We start from the raw sequence: 22214 nt of genomic DNA on the forward strand, positions 1-22214 counted from the left end.
TAGGGACAGTTATTTTTTCGCTGTGAAGGAAAAAGTAACACATTTATGTTTACTTATTACAAAAAAAAATCAAATCTTTCAAAAACTCTGGCTAGAGTGTGAAATTATTACCATATGTGAAATCAATAATTATTTTTATTGAAGTTTAAGGGTTGGTGGCACAAGTACTTTTCCTCTTGGTAGTTGTTTTCGATAATTAATATATTATGTGCAGGGCCAGAATTGGAAGTCTTGCGGCTTTTGGGCACATAACTTTTTTGTTACAAAAAAGTGAAAAATAGTTCAAAACTAATCACTCTCACATATATAGAAGGAAAAGGAAAGATGATGGACCCCTTAACAATTTTTTTCATAAAAGTTGAGTTTTTAACCTCTCACTAAGAAAATTGGAATAATTTCAAAAAAAAAAAGAAGCGGGCGTGTTTAACAGTTTCCATTCAAGTGGTTGGAGTTTTGAGCTCGAAGAAGCGATAAGCTGTAAGGAAGACCTGCAGGATCAACCGTTTTCGGATTTTTTTACTTATTTTATTTCTCATCAGCTCATAGGTACAAATTACATATCACACATAAAAAAGTATTGCCAGTGAAATGCTCGATAAAATCAAAAATTGATAGTTACCTAATGGAAACTTGCAATCAGGGCTTTCTGACATATCGATACCATTATTATTATGTTTGTGCAAGTATTCTTAGTGAAAATGCAAAAAGTTTGAATAGGGTGGAAAAACGTAAAAGTTGCAGACCCATCAAAATTTGGAATTTTTTTCATCTTTAATGTGGGGGCCTCTCATCTGTGGAAGACCCGGGGCAGTATATAGAGCCCCGTCTGCCCTCCCCTAAATCTGGTCCTGCTTATGTGTTTGTATTGTTTGTGGTTGAATCCAACAGGGCCTCAAGACATGACATTGAATTTGTTTTCATGGAAGATTGTTATCTGAGTCTTTTTGAATAATTTCAAATTTTCCAGTGACAGAGGTTTCCCTCCAGGTGTTTCCTTCAAATTATTAATGATGACGGGTCACCGGGACCGCAAAGTAACTATCAGGTTTACGTCTGAAAGTACAATTTTGTTTCATTCAATATCCATCAAAATGATCCGTCAATACCGTGTAGAACATCCAAATTTTCATCAAGAGTTTTGGAGTCCATTTGAATTAGTTTCAAACACAAGCTTGTTTTCCTTGCCTTTTGGGAACTCTGAGTTGTCCATTTTTTACTGGGAAGCTATCGAAAAAACAAAACCATATCTTTTTATGACACCCCCAACAATCATCTGTTCATAATACTAGTGTGTGTAGGTAGTCTACAGTAGGAGTTCCCAACCGACGGTACGCGTATAGTTCAAGTAAATGATATGGTGCAACCTACCTTCCAACAGATCCCCTTTAGTAACATAGTTAGGGAGCTAACTAATTTCGTTATCCAATAATCATTTCTAATTACATAAGGATCACAATAGTAACATAGTTAGGGAGCTAACTAATTTCGTTATTCAATAATCATTTCTAATTACATAAGAATCACAATAAAAATGATAATGATAAAAATAAAATGATAAAAATATATATGATACTATATATAATAAATATTTCGTTTATATACGTGAGTAGAAAAGTATTGATTCAAATAATAGGGTATTAATTGAAATACTCCTGAATACTACTTACTCACACACACACACACACAAATATATAAATAAATAAATATATATATATATATATATATATATATATATATATATATATATATATATATATATATGAACACGTAACAGCACACCTTGATAATGACAAATGAGATTTTGTCGAAACGTTGGTGAAATTAGAGATAATATCACATACACGGATCATATACCCGAAAAACCAGTTCAGCATATATATAATATATATATATATATATATATATATATATATATATATATATATATATATATATATATATAGGGGGGATATCTCAGTATGGTGTGTCCACACTTTTCAGCAATATACCCAAGGGCATACACTTGTTCAAATGTTTTTGTCTGTAAAACTTCAAGTAGGTTTTTGGTATAGTAATTTTCAAAATACAAATTGTTATCTAATAAAAATGTTTGTATTTCATCTTTCTTCGAATTTTTATTCGGAAGGTACTTTGTTGAGCTGTCGCGAATGATAGGATCCAAATTTGGGATCAATGTGTTTTCAAACCATTCCTCGAAACTGTTAGCTTCCATGTTCATATGATAGTCAACATTGCAGTCCTCAAGTTTTTTTCCACATAATTTCAAAGAATTCGGAACCTATCTTTTACTTCCTCCGCAATGCACAATGATTATTAGTGATCCTTTGTTTGCAGGCATGTTAGGCGTACACATTCGTGAACCATCAGTTCACCCTTTCGTAACTGTGTCGTGAGTGTCATATCAAGTTTCGTCCAAATAGAAAATTTGCCGTTGTTCTTGTCTATATTTAATTATTTGTTCCACTATTCTTCTGCTTTCCCTAACTGCTTCATCTTTGTTTAAATCTAAATCCTAGTTTCTTTATCCAATTCTTAAGAGTTTTGTCACAGCAGCTCACGTTATGGCCGGAAGTATTCAACTTCTTCCTTATGATTTCAGTTGTAGGAATCTTATTGCTTTTGTAACAGTCGTATATTGTTTTTTTCAACGATTTTATTAGAAGAACATCTAAAGGTTTTGCTAATCCTATATCACATCGCGTCTTGCGTTCATAAGGTTTTTATTTGACTATTTTACGTACAGTTGAGAAAGGAATTTCGGTCAAATCTGATATTGCTTGTAATAGTTTGTTTACCTCGAAACCAAACTTGAGATGTAGATTCTACTATGCATTGAAACATACTCTCTGTTTCAATATTAAAATGCATCCGAATCCTATTCACTGACATGCCATGACACATGTAACGAGTTACTTGTGAGAGAGTGGATTTTCTGAACTCATGTACATAAAAATAAACATAGAAGCAGAATGAGTGTTGAAGAGGACTCAGAAAGTGATGGTAAGTTCCATCACTCCTAATGTTGATATTTCAATCACAGGCAAATAACAACAAGTTTCACAGTAAAGTCTATAAAAGTAAAGTCCGTGTTAGGAATCATACGTTAAAAGGTAAGACCTCGTTAATCCTCAGCTCGCACAAGTTTCGGCTTCTGAGGGTTGTCGTTTGTAGGGGTAAGACAGCTGGTTAACGGAAAAACAGATTTTTTTAAAACAGATATATGTACTAACTTTTTATTTGTATGTTTTTAGACCTATGTGTAATAAATAAAACTGTAAATTAATACCTTTTTCTTTTTATTATTCCTTCATTACAAACATGTTTAAAATAATCGAATATGTAACCATGCAATATAACGTTTTTTTCAGAAAACTCAGTATCGGTCAGTGATGAATAAATTTATACAGTGCATTGCATCCCTGAATAACTTTTGGTGCAATGATTTGCAGGAAAAATAAAAAAACACGTCAACCATTGTACACAGGGGGACACATTCTGACATATTCACATTTGATGTTATTTCCACCCGCAGAGCATGTCACCAATTTTTTTTAATGGGATCACCCTATATTGTTTCGCATTATCAGATGAACAGATATGGTATAAAGCTTATGGTTCGGGAGCTATAAATTATTTGAGTTGAAAACGAGCCACCCTGAATAACTTTTGGAACAATGATTTTCAGGAAAAATAAAAAAAACACCTCATCCACAGTATGCAGGGGGACACATTTTGACATATTCACATATACAGTGCATTTCATTCACAACGAACCACCCTGAATAACTTTTGGTGCAATGATTTGCAGGAAAAATAAAAAAACACGTCAACCATAGTACATAGGGGGACACATTTTGACATATTCACATTTGATGTTATTTCCACCCGCAGAGCATGTCACCAATTTTTTGTTAATGGATCACCCTATATTGTTTCGCATTATCAGATAAACAGATATGGTATAAAGCTTATGGTTCGGGAGCTACAAATTATTTGAGTTGAAAACGAGCCACCCTGAATAGCTTTTGGAACAATGATTTTCAGGAAAAATAAAAAAACACCTCAACCACAGTATGCAGGGGGACACATTTTGACATATTCACATTTGATCTAACTTTCCCTGTCGCAAACCAAGGCCATATTACCATTTTTTTAATGGATCAATTGTTTTGCATTATTAGATTTGCATGATAAACAGATTTCAACAAATTAGAATACATTATGGCCTGAAGTTCATAATTTGGAATGAACTTCTGTACAATATTTTACCTACGTTTCATAGGTGTTTTTGTGAAGTATACTTTAAAAGTCTCATTTTGCCTAGTTAAGTTTGAATTCGATATTCTCTTCATTTTGTATTCGTCTCAGTCTACAATAACCATTACCTACCAGGTGAAGTTACAATTGGTATTTCGATTTTTGTGAATTCTTGAGAAGCAATGGTTTATAAACTTGGAGAACGGATTGAAATAGTGAGTTTGTACTACCAGAAGGGTAATATTGCTAGAGCTGCTGCCCATATGTTCAATGATAATCATCCAGGATGAAATGTACGACACAAAAACGTTTCGGAATTATTGAACAAATTTATGGAAACTGGATCTATCAACAATAAAAAGCATAACCGTTCAGGAGTTGTCAACGATGAAGCTATTTGTACTGCAGTTTTAGGCACGTTGGACTAATGGAAAATTAAATTGATGGATTTAGCCGTTACTATATACATGGTAGGAAATGATAATGAAGAGAAAAGAAATGAAACTTTCTATGTTTTTTACCACTTTTATTTGTAACTAACGTTGTATAAGTTTGAAAATTTCCGTATAGGACAAAACTGCAGTAACGTCAGTTACAAATAAAAGTGGTAAAAACATAGAAAGTTTTATTTCTCTTTTCTTCATAATGGAAAATTCGCAATCTCTTACTAAGTTATCTCGAGAATCAGGAATCAGTCGTACAAATGTTTTCAGGATTCTTCATGAGTACAAATTTCATCCATATCAGATTAGACTAGTTCATGAATTGAATGAAGATGAATTCGATAGACGTATCGAGTTTTGTGAAAGACTCACTGAACGAATCAACTTGCATCAGAATTTCTTGTATGAAATTTGTTTTTCGGATAAATGTACGTTTAGTTTTAATAGAGAGGTGAATCGACAAAATTGTCGATATTGGAGTGATACGAATCCTCATTTATACCGTCAAGTTCATTACCAACGACCTCAAAAACTGAATGTTTGGGTAGGAATTTCAAGTGACCACATCATAGGACCTTTTTTATCGATGATAATTTGACTAGTGATAAATATTTGGATATGTTGGAGAATCGAATAATACCGTGCATGAATAGGGCAATTGAGGAGGATATAAATTTATTCGAAAACGAAATAGTTTTTCAGCATGATGGTGCACCTCCTCATTATGCAGCTCCAGTGCGACAATTTTTGGATGATCATTTTCCTGGTCGCTGGATTGGCAGGTCCTACAGAATGGCCACCAAGGTCTCCAGATCTCACTCCGGTAGATTTCTTTCTATGGGGTCATTTGAAATTGTAAGTGTATGAGATAGAATCAACATTGGGAGATTTGAGAGAGAATATCACGAGACATTGCAGAGAAATAACACCAAAGATTCTCAACCATGTGAGGGCGGCAATGGAAGCTTATTTGTACCATTGTATGGAAGTTGGTGGAAACGTTTTTGAACATTTACTATAGAAAATTGTTTTCTTCTCATTGTCCAGTTATCATATTTTGATTCAAGAATTAATAAAAAATCTCTTTTTCCGATTTATTGCTTTCATATTTGTCTCTAGAACGAATTTTTCAAAATGATGTTCCCTGTATAATTGTTGATCTGTTTTTTTATTTTTCCAGCAAATCATTGTTTCAAAAGTTATTCAAGGTCAACGATTATATAATCGTTGATTCAGGGTGGCTTGTTTTTCAACTCAAATAATTAGTAGCTCCCGAACAATAAGCTTCAGACCATATGTTTATACTTTGTTGAAATCTGCTCATGATGGAGTATCTGATAACGCGAAACAATATAGGGTGATCCACTTAAAAAAATGTTGGTGACATGCTCTGAGGGTGCTATAAGAGAAGTAACATCAAATGTGAATATGTCAAAATGTGTTCTCCTGTACACTATGGTTGATGTGTTTTTTTATTTTTCCTGCGAATCATTGTACCAAAAGTTATTCAGGTTAGCTCGTTTTAAATGGAATGCACTGTATTGTTGAGAAAGTGATATTGCATTTTAGTGTACAAGAAGTATATTTTTGTTAGATTCAGGTTAATCATATGTTTTCTGTTGCATCTTTTGTAGATCGTATCACTTCACGAGAAAAAAAATATCCGTTTTTAATTATTGGTAACTTCGCATGCATTTCAAACTAAGTACGCATGGACGCAATTATAAAACCAATTGAACCTTATTTTAGAACACCAACTATTAGTACGGTGTAATTAGACCTAAACCTCAACATCCAAAGTAAAAGTTTTCCTCCAACACCAAATTGCTCTACATAGTCCCCTTATTCTATGGTAAAAAGTTACACCATTTTGAGCGTCGGGTTTGGGGGTGAGGGGGGGGGAATTTGAAAAATCACTAGTTTTTTTAGTTTTTCGTAAATATTTCAAAAACTAAGCGGTTTATCCTAAACATTGTTATATACAAAAATATTCTACGTTAAATTTTAAATAAGAATGGTCCTTTTCATAATCACTCTAAATTGTACGGTTCAAGAGTTACAGACGGTGTAAATGTTAACTTTTTCATAATTTTGATAATTTTTTTAAAAAATAAGCTTCGTAAAAGAATGTTGCTATTTCAGTGGCCGGTGGTATGTTAGTGATAAGCCCTTGAAGGAACGACAACCTCACCACCTTATCAAGGGACACTCTTTTTTAAGGGAAAAGAGGCTTCCACAGGCCTAGGCCATATAAACCTGTGGTACGGAGAAACCCACCCTGAACTTTTTACGAACATTGCAACATAAATTCACTTCTTAAGCATAAATATCTTTCAAATTTGGAATGTTCAATGTGCGTGAGGGTGGGGTGGAATGGAGGGGGAGACAACAGGTGCAGAAGACAGAACCGCCATTGGTTGCGGCCCGCGGTCCAAGGTCACTATGATGGCGGCCACGCCTGCTTGTACTACCACGTTTCTCCTAACAATTATTTTTACTTTTTCAACCTTCTATGGTGCCTCTTAGCCTCTTTTTGACTATAATACTGTAGTATATTATTACTCTTTAATTAAATCATTTACTTATTTCTATATAGCTTTATTTGGAAAAAAAAACCTTAAAAATTATATCATTTTTATTTTTACACCGTCTGCAACTCATGAACCGTAAATTTTACAGGGAATATGCATATGACATTTTTTGTTTAAAATTTCATGTAGAATATTTTTGTATATTACACTCTTTGTGCTAAACAGCTTGGTTTTCAACCAATTTCCAAAAAACTAAAAAAACTACTAAATTTCCTACTTTTTCTCCCCCTCCCCCCAAACCCGACGCTCAAAATGGTGTAACTTTTTACCAAACAATAAGAGGGTTATATAGAACAATTTGGAGTTGGAATAAAACTTTTACTTTGGATGTCAAGGTTAGGCCTTTTTTTAGGTTAATAACACCGTACTATATGTAATTTGATGAACAACAGAATGGTCGGCTTTCGTCTTGGTACCGAATATGTATTGTTGTGAAAGATTGACCTAACAACCGGCCATAGTGCTCAGGAGTGGCTACAAAAACGATTTTCAAATTCAATACAGTTCAAATATATTTTTTATGAAGTTAACTATGCATAAAGTGAATGAAGAAATGCTAGATTGAGTTCGAGACTTTGTAAAAACAAAGTTGAATCATATCATATGAAGTGATATCGTTTGCGATCAGGATTAAGCGACATCAGTAAAGTAGACGGCCCAATCAATAATCTACAATCAACCACAAAGGCGAATAAACTATTTCAGACAATGTCTATATCACCGATACAAATCAGAAATGTAAGTATCTACGTTTCAGATTTTTCAGATAAGTTAATCCTTAATCATAATTTTTATGTATATTCTATGTTGAGAATAGGAAATATTCGAGTGAAAGGTAAATATAGAAAGCCCATAATTTCGTAACAAATAAAAACGCACATACCTATTTTGATCAGGAAAGTTTTGATCAGACCCCAGTACATAAGATTATGAAAATAATTTCATTATACTCATTAACAATGCAATTATATTTGCGTTTCCTCTCATTGTTATTTGATTGAATTATTGCTTATATAAAGCTTCTATGATTCATAATACGTTAGTGCAATTTCTGATTACTTTACGATTGAATCATCTGTAGATTTTAAAAAATGTTTCACATTTCTATTCGAAGTATTTCAGGCGTTGAAAATGTTCACCGTTACTAGATGAAATTATCAGAGAAATTGTATATTTTATTTTCTGGCTGTGACTCTAGAGAAGATGGCGTTACGAAAATATTACGTTAACGTCAACAAATGTGCAAACCGCCAATTTTGTAATTCCATGTGTAATATGGTTATATGTTTTCTTTTTTAGGTTTTTTTGTAGTAGGTAAAGTGAAATATTGGGTTTTAAATAGGATTTTTGAGATTTTGAAAAATTCTATAAGTACCTATTAATCTTTCGCGTCGCAGTTTTTTTTTTAGTAAATTGAAGTAATCTTTTGTAAATTTCTGATAAACGATTGCATTATCAAATCAATCCTCAGCGTAGATAATGATATGTCAACAAAACAGAACAAAAACGATGGCCTCCGGAATTTATCATATAAACCACAAATGCGACTTCCAAAACGTGTTATAATAATACTATTATAGTCGATAGTTACGAGAAGTTGACAAGATGGCGCAACGCACAGATGGCAACATTATTTCTGAAATAATAAAGGTATGCTTTTCGAGAACTGACATGTATTGAGTTTTTCTATTAAAAATGAATTTTTGCGATCTACGCAACTTCATGTTATTGTACAAAATGACAAAAATTTACGAAATGGCCGAGCTATATTTTGCCATTATTTTCTCTCACATTCTCTTTATAAGATAGTAACAAAATGAATAGTTTTTCAAAATACTACTCCGAAGTCTTTTTGAAAATAATTGATTTTCTATCAGAGATAGTTTCAATCAAACATTGAACACCAATGGTTCAAATACATTACGACTCGAACAGAAGTATGCTTGGAATTGTCACTAATTACTAAATGATTCTTTTAATTTTTTGTACTTTGAGTACCTACTTGTTTATGGAAAGCTAAAATAAGAAACTGAAAATAAATCTATTAAAACTTTTACAGAACCCCTAGAATTTTGGAATTCCAGAAGAATATCATCATTTCCTTTTGCTTCAACATTTTTTGAATTATTAAATTCGATCAAAAAAATATTTACCTACGTTATTTTTCAATAAAAACACAAATTGGTCGAAATTCAATACTAAAATATCTAGTGAAATTGAATTTAATGATTGGTGAAAATGATAATCAACTAAAAATACTATCATTAGGTACATATCATAACGAAAAGCCTCAGAAAATGAAGACTGTGAAAAGTCATGTTTTAAGCCAAGGTAAATAGCAGGTATTTCCCCTTTTAGAAAATTAAAGTGACTAATGGATTTACCTACATTAATAAAATTAAATTATTCCAACTTATTCTACATGAAAGTAATTCTTGTCAACTTCAAATCAGAAGCTGTTGTTTTCCACGGGTACATGATAGAAAAGTTAGGATGAAGTATACATAATAAACAATATTAATGCAAAACATATATACTATACATATTTCTTTTCCGAAAAAAAAATCCAAAAGTTGGATTATTTCTCGAAATCAAAAAGATGGTATTCAAAAAAGTTTTTTGAAAACAATTTTCAGTCCATATGCAAAATTTCAGCTGTATGAGGTGTTTTTGATTGTTCCCTTTTTTTCTTAAATCGAACCAGTATTGTTCCAAAATATGATTCAGAGCAATCCACATAAAACTTATTATAATATGAGAAAGAAAGGTTTTGACTTTCTACTTCTCCATCTTTATAAAAAAAATGTGGGAATCTTCCAAAATAGGAAGAAAGCAATTAATTTTGAAATATACTCAATACTACATACATTTCATTAGCAATTTTTTTATTTTGATACACTCTATACACTCGTTTCGAACAAATGTTCACAGTTTTAGCTGTTGATGAGAGCACAAAAACACTCAGACTGTTGACAGTGGCATACGGTGATTGTACTCTGGGTCAGAAACTTGTTGAAAAGAAAAGATGTGAATGATGACGCTCGCTCTGGACGTCCCAGCACATCAACAATCGATGAAAATGTTGGGAAAGTGAAGAAAATTGTTATGAAGAAACCTCAAATCACTATAAGAGAAGTTACTGAGGATGTCGGTATATTGGTTGGCTCATGCCATGCAATTTTTTTGTAAATTTTGGACATGAAGCGTGTGGCAGCGAAGTTCCTTCCATAATCGCTCAGGAATTGTTGAATGACTTCAACGGCGATCCAGATTTGCTTACCTAATAAGATCGTAATGGTTATGACATCGAAACCAAAGTCCCATCGCCCCAATGGAAGAGCCCAGGAGGGCCAACACCAAAAATAGCACGCCAAGTTCGATCAAATATCAAGATTTTGCTCGCTGTTTTCTTCGATTACCGTGGCGTAGCGCATCAGTTCTTGCCACATAGTCGTATAGTCAATAAGGAGTATTATCTTGAAATAATGCGATGCTTTCGAGAAGCAATATGAAGAAATCGTCCGGTATTGTGGAATAACAATTCAAGGCTTCTGCATCCCGATAATGCACCTGCTAACTCATCTTAGTTCAGTCGTAATTTTTTGGCCAAAAAAAAACATCATAATCATGGTTCAGCCACCGTATTCACCAGATTTGGTCCACTGTGTTTTTTCTGTTCCCAAGTCTGAAGAGACCCATGAAAATACGGCGTTTTGCAAAGATTCAGGAAATAAAAACCGAATCGCTGAAAGAGCTCAAGGACATATCAAAAGTGCACATCAGAACTGCTTCGAGGATTAGAGAAAACGCTGGCCCAAGTGTATTATGTTAACTAGTTTAGTGATCCAATAATTTTCCTGAAAAAAAGGTTGGTTGGATAACAGGATTAATTTTTTCTAGAAAAAACAAATGTTTTCTTGCCGACGTTTCGAATTTAATTAAATTCTTCTTCAGGGCTCGAAAAGTAGTTTTTTCTACTATTTTAAAAACCATCATACATATTTAAGAATACATACTTAAGAAAAAATAAAAAAACATTGCAAAACAACCAAAATTTCCAAGACAACACCAACACCAAACAAAAAAAACATTGTAAAACAACCAAAATTTGTGTTGGTGTTGTCTAGGAAATTTTGGTTGTTTTGCAATGTTTTTTTTTTTTGAAAGTATCTAATATGTCTGATGGTTTTTAAAACAGTAACAACAAGAAAAAATTCATTATTTTACACAACCTGATGAACGGAAAAGAAAGATTTTAAACAGATTTTTTTAAACCAACCTTTTTTCAGACAAGTGTATTATAATGTGAGGGGGGCTACTTTGAAGGAGACAAAATATAAATTAATGAATTCCAGCGATTCCGGATTATTAGTTATCAGTTTCTTCATCTCCTGAAGAAGTCAACTTGGTTGAGTAAACCCGCGTTGAGAATAGTATTGAAGTTCTACTGATCTCTGAAAATTGGTTGTTTCCGGATTTATTTCACGCCAGAGGTTCCAATTTACCTTTTACTAAAAACCAATCTCATCTGAATATCATGGACTCCTTCCATTGAGAAATAATTCATTATTGTTTTTGAAGAAGGAAAATCAGATATCGATATACTTTAGAAATTGTTTACCGAACAAAGAAATTTCTATCAGTTGATTTATCTCAGACGAATGATCGATTATTTGCCTTGTTTATCAAAGTGAAATTTCATTTTGAGATTTCAATTACTTATATTATTAGAAGAGCATGTGCAGCCATAGTCATTGTTCAATATAATTTCATTACACTACATTTGCTACTTGTAATTTCTGGAATGCCTGGGAGAGTCAATGAGATCCGTGGTAGTGGACTTGATATTCTGGTAGGAAATTTGTATGTATTAGATGTGATAGATAGGACAATTAGAGTTTTCACATACATCAATTAGCCAACCCCAATAAAACAAAATGCAACCTTCGAGTAGGTATACGAAATAGGTATAAAGTTTCCAAATAACAATTAGCTTTATTAAACAATTCGTGAAACTCAAAAAAAAATGTCAAAGTCTAGTCTCGCGACATTCAGCAAATGAGAAATATCATCGAGTTTAATCATGTCATGAATACATATTTACGAATCTATGATTCATAGCCATCCTCAAAAGTCTCTCGCACTTAACTTTATTAATTCAGACGTTTCAAAATTTTATCGAATAATTGAATTTTGTTTCATTTTTTCTGTCCGCAATTTCTATTCAGAGCATCCTACTTCACTTTTGAATTTTAGTTAATTTCAAAATATGATATCTTGACCCTAAAAGTCAAGAATAATATCTAGGATAATAAGGATATTAAAATCTAGTTTTTCTAAAACTGATACCAAATCCGAATATCAATTTCAAAAAATGCGGTGTGTTTATTGAATCATATTTAGACACAACTTCGAACAATCGTATTCTGCCAATAGAATTGAAAAAATTTGAACTACTTCTTCTGGAAATGTTATGAAAAAAAACATATTTTTTTTGTATTTTATATGTGATTTTGCGCCCACGCTCTTAAGCATGTTTTCAATGTTATTGCTCAGTTTTTTAGATTGCTCGGCAAACCATGGACAAGAATCATATTGATAAATGACTAGCGTTTTTAATTGGTCATACCTACAAGAAACTTAATATGAACTTCAATAAGTAATTTATAAAAATATATCATAAGCATATAGGTAAGTATAAATTGAAAAATTCCTTTGACGATCAAAATATTCTTCAAAAGCAATTTGCAATGCGATGTTTCGTTCATGTATTGTAATTTGTTATACAAAGAGCGATTGACTGCAACCTCACAAATATAAGTATATCATCCACTTCTAATTTGAACAATATCTCCAATGTATGTATATTTGTTTCAGAAAACTTTAGATGTCAACAAGTATGCAACAAAAAAAACTATTGCCCAAGGACTCCTAGATGTTGCTTTATTAACAGCAAATGCATCCCAGCTAAAATACGTTCTGCAAGTTGGCGAAAAACACGAATTTTATGTATTGATGCTTTGTCTGATAATAATATCCATCTTGTTACAGGTTAGTATAATGTTGACTCATTTGAATATCCGAAGTAACAGCTCTATACAGGGCTTGTCTTGATGAGCGTTAATTAGCCGTTTCTGGCAAACTATTCAACGGATCAACCTGAAAATTCCACAGTATGCATAAGTCAATATGACCTACACTCCTAAAATATTTTAGACGGAGCGGCGTTGTCGCTTCTATTATTATGATTCACTATCACTTTGTCAACAAATTCATATACTATTTCTCTATACCTACCTATTACCGTTTAGAAGATATAAATTAATTTCGATATTTTTTTACCAAACATGAACTTTTATAAATGCTGATAATCTTGAACTCTCTTGCACTAAAACGATCAAATTTGAAATAGAGGGGAGTGATCTTCACTCTGAGTCATATTTTCATTTGCCTCATACAGGGTCTTCAAAAATGCAGATACTTTGATCTCATGAAACACCCTCTATATTTTAACATTTTTGAGCTCTACATCCAATTTTAGATTAACTTTGTTCAGATAATACTATTTTTATTTTGAACCGTTTTCGAGATAAACTGTTTCAAACGGAAATTGACATGGTTTCCTTTTTCATCACTCATTTTTGTAAAACAGATTTCGTTTGATGTTTCCCAATTAGTCACAGATAATACAATGAAAAGATAATTATTAAAATACTCCTCAACCATCGAATGAAACTTCTCTTCAAACAATAGTTTTATTAACGCAGAAACACGAACTGAAAATAATAAACCCATAAATTAATGAGTTAATTTAATCTTCAGTGTATTTCAGAATATGTTCAAACACATCTCCACCTCTACTTAAACAAACATGTAATCTCTTCAAAAGATTGTCATGTGTAGCGCTTCTGATCAAGTCTGGAGTCAAACTATTAAAAGCAGTTGTAACTCTCGATTTCATATCTTCCATTGTTGTTATTGGAGTAGAGTAAACCATATTTTTAATGAAACCCCACACGAAATAATCTAATGGATTCCCATCTGGTGTTCTAGGAGGCCAACGAAAAGGTCCATTATTACCAATCCATCTGTCTTTGAAGATTTCGGTTAAAGCTTCGCTGATTGAATGAGAATTATGGGGTGGATCACCATCCATTTGGTACCATACACGTTCTCTTTCTGCTCTATTTTTTAAAATCATTTGAATTCCATTCCTCAGTAAATCTTCATATTTTGATGCATTCAAATTATCATAATAAAACTCGATATAACAAATTGACTCATTCTTTATGGCACAAAATACATTGAATTGCCATCTTTCTTGAAAACCCCTTCGGCGGACAACATGGGGATTCTCTGGCGCCCAATAATGACTGTTGTGTCTATTGAAAACTTCATTTTTTGTGAACTTGGCCTCATATGTCCATATGATATTGTCAAGGAAATGTTCATCCTTTCGAGTCTTGACAAGTAACCATTCAAAGAATTCCACTCTACGAGGTAAATCAGTCTCTTTCAAATGTTGGACACAGTAGAACTTATAGGGATGCCATTAAGAATTCGAAAAATTGTCACGTAGGGTATACCTACGTAGGGTATACCTACGTAGGGTATACCCTTTCAGCCTCGTGCAGAGAAGCATTTGGAAATGCATGAAAGTATCCCAAAACTGTTATACCATTGTCATCATCACCCACTTTAGTCTTCTTACGAATGATTTTTGGACAGAAGGTTCCATTCAACCTACAGTTTTTTAGTAATCGATTTATCACATTATTATTCGGCTTCGGAAGTTGTGGACATCTTTCATGAAATACTCGGCACGTTCTACTTGCAATTCTATTTCCCTCACCATAAATTATTAATAAATTCAAGAAATCTTCATTAAAGTAACCTAATCTTGACATTATTCTATTATAATTGGTAGCTATGACAATCAGTCAAAATCACCAACGAAAGTCTGACGTTAAAGAATTGGTTTATTTATTTTTCCAAAGCACACTATTAAAAAATATTAATGTGTACTTTTGTACGTTAGAGACCAATACCTCAATGTATACAAATTGTAACTTTTTCTAAGGTAGGTACATACCAATTTCGAATTGACTGATCTGAGAAAGTTAAAAAACTGGATCAAAAAGAAATATTACTAAGTATGAAAAAAAATGAATATCCAAAATAAGTGATGAATTCAAAAAAACCACGTCAGTTTCCGATTGAAACAGTTTATCTCGAAAACGGTTCAAAATAGAAATAGTATTATCTGAACAAAGTTAATCTAAAATTGGATGTAGAGCTCAAAAATGGTGAAATATACAGGGTGTTTCATTTGAAAAAATTGAGTTCCACTCATTTTTTCATGAGATCAAAGTATCTGCATTTTTTGAAGACCCTGTATGAGGCAAATGAAAATATGACTCGGAGTGAAGATCCTCATAGTATCACTCCACTCCATTTCAAACTTGATCGCTTTAGTGCAAGAGAGTTCAAGATTATCAGAATTTATAAAAGTTCATGTTCGGTATAGGGAAATAGTATATTAATTTGGTGACAAAGTGATAATGAATCATAATATGATATTATATATGGGGTGTTCCATTTGAAAAATCAAAGAAGCCGCTACTTTATAGTAGAAGCGACAACGCCGCTTCGTCTAAAATATTTTAGGCGTGTAGGTCATATTGATTTATGCATACTGTGAAATTTTCACGTTGATCCGTTAAATAGTTTATCAGAAACGGCTAATTAACGCTCATCATGAAAAGCCTTGTATTATTGAAAAAGAAAATAAAAATATTCAATCTTGAAAATATAGTTGCTTACATTTTAAAACTTATGATTAACAAACCAAGGAGAATAATCTAGATCAATATATTTTTGAATCGTTTTTTGATTTCTAGTTATCGATAGCAACCCTAAATCCTTCAGTTCTTTATATAATTAATATTACTGAAGTTTTTTTTTCCCAACACCAAACCCTTATTTTAACCAAACCGTTATTTTAACACCTCGACACGTGTTTCGATCACCAAGTGATCATCTTCAAGAGGAAGATTAGAGAAAGTTTAATCTTAAAGAAAATTTAATATTTCCCTTGAAGATGATTACTTGGTGACTGAAACACGTGTCGACGTGCTGAAATAACGGTTTGGTGTTGGGACAAAAACAACAGTATTATTCATTACCACACCAAAGGTTCCAAACAGTGCATCACAAGTCTTTATATAATTGTTGAAAGAAAAATGAAGTCTGAATTTCTGATCCAAGAAAAATGCCAAAGGTAGCTTTTAACTGTATTGTCAGCTCATTTTTGAATATGTTCCAGTAAATGTGCTTTGAGAGACCCTATTCTAAACAGACTATTGTTCACTTTTCATAATCGTTCTTAAAATTTTCAAGTGAGATGATTCAGATTTTCATAACAAAATAATTTTGGAAGTTGATTAGGTAATTCTAACCATCATCAGTCGGATAATCGTTAAGGTGGAAGGCAGAAAGTTGGAAATAGTCGACTTGATAAACGAAATATGGTTTGTTAACATTTTTCTGGCAGATCTGGTTGGTGTGGAGTGTAGGAATATATTGAACCTATTATCATCATTTCGTAATAATTATGTCCATTGTGGTTGCTACTAGTCGTAAAATGGCTTATTTTTCTAATTACTTCCAAATGAAGACCCTCTGTTTCATAGAAACCAAGTGTCAGTTTCAGTTCTTCGGGGACATATAAAAATTGAATTATCAATAGACTATAACATTTTTTAAGTGTAATAAAGTATACAAAGTAGTACCTGAAAGAACAAAATTTGGCACCTAGCTCCTTTGAGTTTGGAGTCCCCTTAACGCCCTTAACACCAAAAACATATTCAAACTTGATGTCCTGGAAATTGGTATTTACCTCTTTTTGAACAGGAACGTTTCAAATACTAATTGTTTTCTCAAACATTATATTTCATTGTCTCTATTTCAATTTGATAACTTATTTGCATATTTAGTTCCGAAATTTTCGTATTTTGCTTTGAGATTTTAAATCTCTACAATAATTATGAACCGATGCTCCATTCAACTATTCAAATGTTTTTACAAGAATGTATTTTTGTTTAAAATTTTTTAGTTCCTACATTAATGACTGGCACCTTGAAATTTTTTGAATAGTTACAAAAATATCTCCACTGGATTCTGCTAGTAACCATTTCTATTATTCTACTATTCATATTCAACTATCAAAAATTCACGATCAAAATATTTTGTGTTAGTTGGAATCCTCTGCCTCACTTTGCACATGTTGAGGGACTGCAGATTACATTTGGAAACTCATCACGCCACAGCAAATTCCCTTAATCACCTTACAACTATTTTGGCTTTCATTATTACAGTTTTAAATCTCATCATTTCCTGTTTTGACCCCACCATCGCCAGATACACAGTTTTTGAACCCCCTGACATTTCAAACTCTCTCAACGGAATTTTAATTGTTTTCATTTGCAGAGTAAGCAAAAAGAGACCAGAAAATAGTCTATAAAATGAAGGAATGTGTTAATTAATTGAAGGCAATTTCGAATTTAGGAGTCTAAAACTTCTAATTCTATCTCTACGTCATTCATTATTCCAAATAACGTTATTTACTTTGAACTAGTTGAGAAATGATATGCTTAATAACGTTGATAACGTTATTCACTTTGCACTAGTTGAGAAATGATATATTTAATTTTTTTATAATATTCTATTTCTAATTATGAGATCAATAATAAGTAATAAGAATATATTTTGTTAACATTTTAAAATTACAAAATAACGTAACATTACTATATAGTAACATATATTCTTTATATTTTTCAGCTTGTAGTGGCTATACTTTTTATTATAATAGGAGGACTGAATATAAATAAGCAGAGAGACTACAAAGCAGCCATTATTCTGAACGACATAATACTTATGTTCATTTTTATAATTTCGATCATTAATATTATTATTTCTGGTTTTGGTTTAGAATACGCAAGTCAACCATTAATGCTTATAGAAACCCCCGAAAAAATTTCAGGTAGACTCAATAGTTAATATTGTTTGGTGAATATTTTATTTAGATAACAAAAACTGAAGAAATATGTTCCTGTACTTCATTATCGAATATCGACATATATGTTAAATTATTACATTGAAATATATTGAGGAACACATGCGTAGATTGAAGATCTGATTTCTACAAAGGAAAGTTTTACAACTTTTCTTGAAAATAATTCTGGGGACGAAAAAATATTTTTCATCTTCTTATCATAGAGAAAAGACCGGAAAATCTTCGGAACTATAAATATTGCTAAAATATATTAAACTCAATTACTTTATTTAGAGTCTCAAGAGTGAAATCTTTAAATACCTAACAAATATTTTAACACTACTAGATATTCAGTAGTTTATCTTGAAATTTCTCAAGTCCACATCCATCATTTGCAAATAAGGGTTAGCCCTAAAGCTCAAATAAATAAAAACCGGTTTTGTGAAATAGAAACTTTCAATTAGAATATATAACAGCAAATCATTTTCCATGTGTCTCTCAAGAATAGGATTTATAGCACGAGCACAAAAGTTTCCATTGAAAATCAATAATTCGACTTCTTATTACTTTTCACTTAATACTTATTACTGTAGTAGGAACATAGTAATCGTGACATAACGGAATGTAGGTACTCATATAACGCCTCATTCAGAACAAGGGGCACCAATCGAATGAAGGATCTTGTTCATTCCTGCAAATGTTGGCAAATTCTTGCGATTTACAACTTATGACTGAGAGATGCTTGAATCCATTTTTTTTATCTCTAGCAAAGACATTTTTGGCGCATGACTAATTGTTATGTCGCGATAAGATAGAATATTTTACAACAAAGCCGCAATGCAATTAGACTGCAAAATATTGTGAATCAATCCACTGTAGATGAAAAAGAAATCGTGTGAGAGAAGTGTCGTGTTCAGTATTGCCAGGTCTACAGTTTTTGCAGTAAATCTCCTGTTTTGGATCTCAAACTATTGTTCTAATTTTCAAATTATGAACACAAATAAACGTAATATACAGGCATAATAATATATACCTGCTACTTCTTAATCATTACTTTCGCCTTCATAAAAAAATATTAGATAGTTGCAAAGAGGGGTAATACAATGAATCATCAGAATTTCCTAGACATATCTCATTCTTCTAATTTGGAAAATCTAAAGAAAATGCCTACAAACTGAGATAAAATAAATAATCAATTAAATTTATTACATTTGTATCCCCTAATTTCATTATCCTTCTATCTTTCAGTATTTGTAAATTTCTCTCTTGATTTACTACCAGTTTTAATAAAAAAGATGGCAATAACGCTATAATCCTACTCATTAATAAATACAATTCAATATCCGTCGTGGTATCTAACAAAACAGCTAATGTTTGATAATGAACGTCTACCAGAAACCTCCAGTATAGGAGAGAATGCTCAAATTAGCGAAACAATTTCAAATTTAGTAATTGAAGGTTCCACTCATTAATTATTATACATTTTTTCAATATTACAGAAATGAGAAACATGACCTCATAATATACACTAACCAAATTCATCTAGTTTTCACTTTGTGTATAGTAAAATGAATATTATTACCCAGAAATATATAATTTTTTAGCGTCAGACTTTTATATCAATTTTATTTTACAAAATAAATCACTTGATATGAAGTAAACAAGGGTGTTGATTTTCCGAACTGGTCATTTCCTGAATCTCGAAAATTTTGCAGAACAAATGTTGAAAAAGAGTAATCGTATGGATTTTTTACTTGCATAATGATACATGATTGAGTTGAAGCGAATCCGCCGATTTCATTCCAATAAAATAAGAGGCTAGACGATGCTTTTAGTTAAACATATCTACATGTTGGAAACGGAGCACAAAAATCAAAGTATTGGCGATCTTACACCAGACAGCGTTGTTTCAACCCGCCTTAGACCTCATCAGAAATGATAGGCTAAACAACGAATGCATTACTGGAATCAACTGTCCCTAATGAACAAGGCTGAAAAAGTGAAAGCGATAACATGTCCCTTCACGAAGATGAAATCTATGGGATCTCTGTGTTGTAAGGACATTTTCATGTTGAGCAGTAGGTTCATATAAAAAGCAGTAAAAAATACATCTTGTAGTTACATACTATCATGGTAATTTTCACTATTCAGTCATTTGATCAAAAAGTAAAACGAGTCATCAGTAGATTCTACACCTTCCCTTTCCGATTCACATCAATGGTTTTGGGTAAAAATTTGCAGGAAATTATCTCGTGAAAGTTTCCCCAAATTTCAACAGAATGATTCATAAAAAAGAATACAATGGGCTGTTTCGAATGTGACTTTTGTCAGTGTTCATAGTTCTCATGCTATAGTTTATATCCAGCCATTCGAAAGCATAAAAAAACCCTTGTAAATTTTCGATATGCACTCTCTTTAAATTTAGGGAAACTTTCGAGAGAAATTAGGAATTGTTTTTTAATCTCCATTTTGGCTGGTGAAAGGTGCGTCGAGAAAATTACTGCATTTCTGGTGATTGAGAAAAATGCTAGTTATAACAATATTTTCGTGGTATACAACTATTTTTAAATGTTCATGACTGCCTTGAATTGATTTAAACTGGGTGAAAATCAAAATATTAAAAGGTGTTCAATAACTGTTCAGGTACTCTTAACAATGATAAGAAACTACAGTTGATACTTTTCTTCTGTAGGTTACTGCAGCTTTATTGTCGATAATAGTTGGAATTCTTAGAGGTTATGAAGATGAAAAACTAGAAACACTGTCATGGTTGTTGAATCAAATATCGTTGGGGTTCGTCACTGGTACCTTATTTTGTGAAGTCATCAAAATGAACTTTGGACTGGATCCAGCAATACATATAAACAATACAATACTTGGATGATATATGACATGTGATTTCTTGATTGATTCGGGGGGTTCAAAAAGCTCTTTAGTTTGATTTTTTTTAACTGTGCATGTACTTTGCCAATTCACAGAATGAATGTCTCATTAAACAAATTTGGCAAAATACGGCACTGATAAAAACCTTTATTTCAGTTATCAAATAGTTATGTTTTACTTAATATTTTTTTGTTTACCAATTTTTATTTTTTTTTGTTTTTCTTTTTGTTTAAAAGGTGGTTCAAGGATGCATCTGCATACTTCTAGGTTCCAGTTTGAATCTCAACAAAGAAGATCATCAAGATAATGCTAACACAGCAAATAATGTTGTTTTGTGTATCAATGTCATACTAATGGTTTTGAATATATTAATAAATGCTTTTGATATGAAAGAAGCAGATGATGGTAGTCATGTTACAAATTCAAACATCACTACAACTGAAAGTAGTTTGTTATTTCGATAATGAACCAGTTGTAATTTCTTTATCATTATGTTATTTTCATTTCTGTGAAAACCTGATTTAATACTCTAATTTGTTAACTTATGAATAAATACAATATATAACTTATTTCATAATTATATATATATATATATACATATATATATATATATATATATATATATATATATATATATATATATATAGAAAATGGTATTGTCTGAAACCAATAAATTGAATTGAAGTAAAACAATCTAGAGTTATTATAAACCCAAAATTATGTATGCAGATTTTTTTACATTATTTCAGATGTTATCACAAAGTCTGTACTTTATGTTCAAGATCTTGATTTACATAGCACTGTACAAATGGAAGACTTATTAAATTGTTCGTCTTCTGAAGAAACTACTTCGCAACGGCAGTTCTTCATACTACCAATATTTAAATATGATTGAAATATAATTTTCAGTTGAAATTTCACAATTTCAGACAACTTCGACAGTCAAATTAAAACCATCAAAATTTTATAAGTCAACCTCTAGGCAAC

At 31.9% G+C, this 22214-nt stretch overlaps 1 protein-coding gene across 6 annotated transcripts; it reads left to right on the forward strand.

Annotated features, from left to right (window-relative positions):
• Window positions 1-7873: 7873 nt before the first annotated feature.
• Window positions 7874-21797, forward strand: NijC (Ninjurin C). Of its 6 annotated transcripts, none has more exons than XM_074171278.1 (3): window positions 7874-8029; window positions 13169-13342; window positions 21464-21797. In XM_074171278.1, exons 1-3 carry the CDS (start codon window positions 8000-8002, stop codon window positions 21689-21691), a joined length of 432 nt encoding a protein of 143 aa, XP_074027379.1. In that variant the 5' UTR covers window positions 7874-7999; the 3' UTR covers window positions 21692-21797. The 6 variants fall into 6 exon arrangements, with proteins under 6 accessions (XP_074027379.1, XP_074027377.1, XP_023012162.1 ...); XM_074171276.1 differs by lacking the exon at window positions 7874-8029 and adding an exon at window positions 8786-8941; XM_023156394.2 differs by lacking the exons at window positions 7874-8029; window positions 21464-21797 and adding exons at window positions 8786-8941; window positions 18131-21030.
• Window positions 21798-22214: the final 417 nt, after the last annotated feature.

The sequence above is a fragment of the Leptinotarsa decemlineata genome, unplaced genomic scaffold, assembly GCF_025532065.1.
Source record: "Leptinotarsa decemlineata unplaced genomic scaffold, Ldec_3_MD MMD2_tig00000010_RagTag_RagTag, whole genome shotgun sequence".
Taxonomy (NCBI): domain Eukaryota; kingdom Metazoa; phylum Arthropoda; class Insecta; order Coleoptera; family Chrysomelidae; genus Leptinotarsa; species Leptinotarsa decemlineata.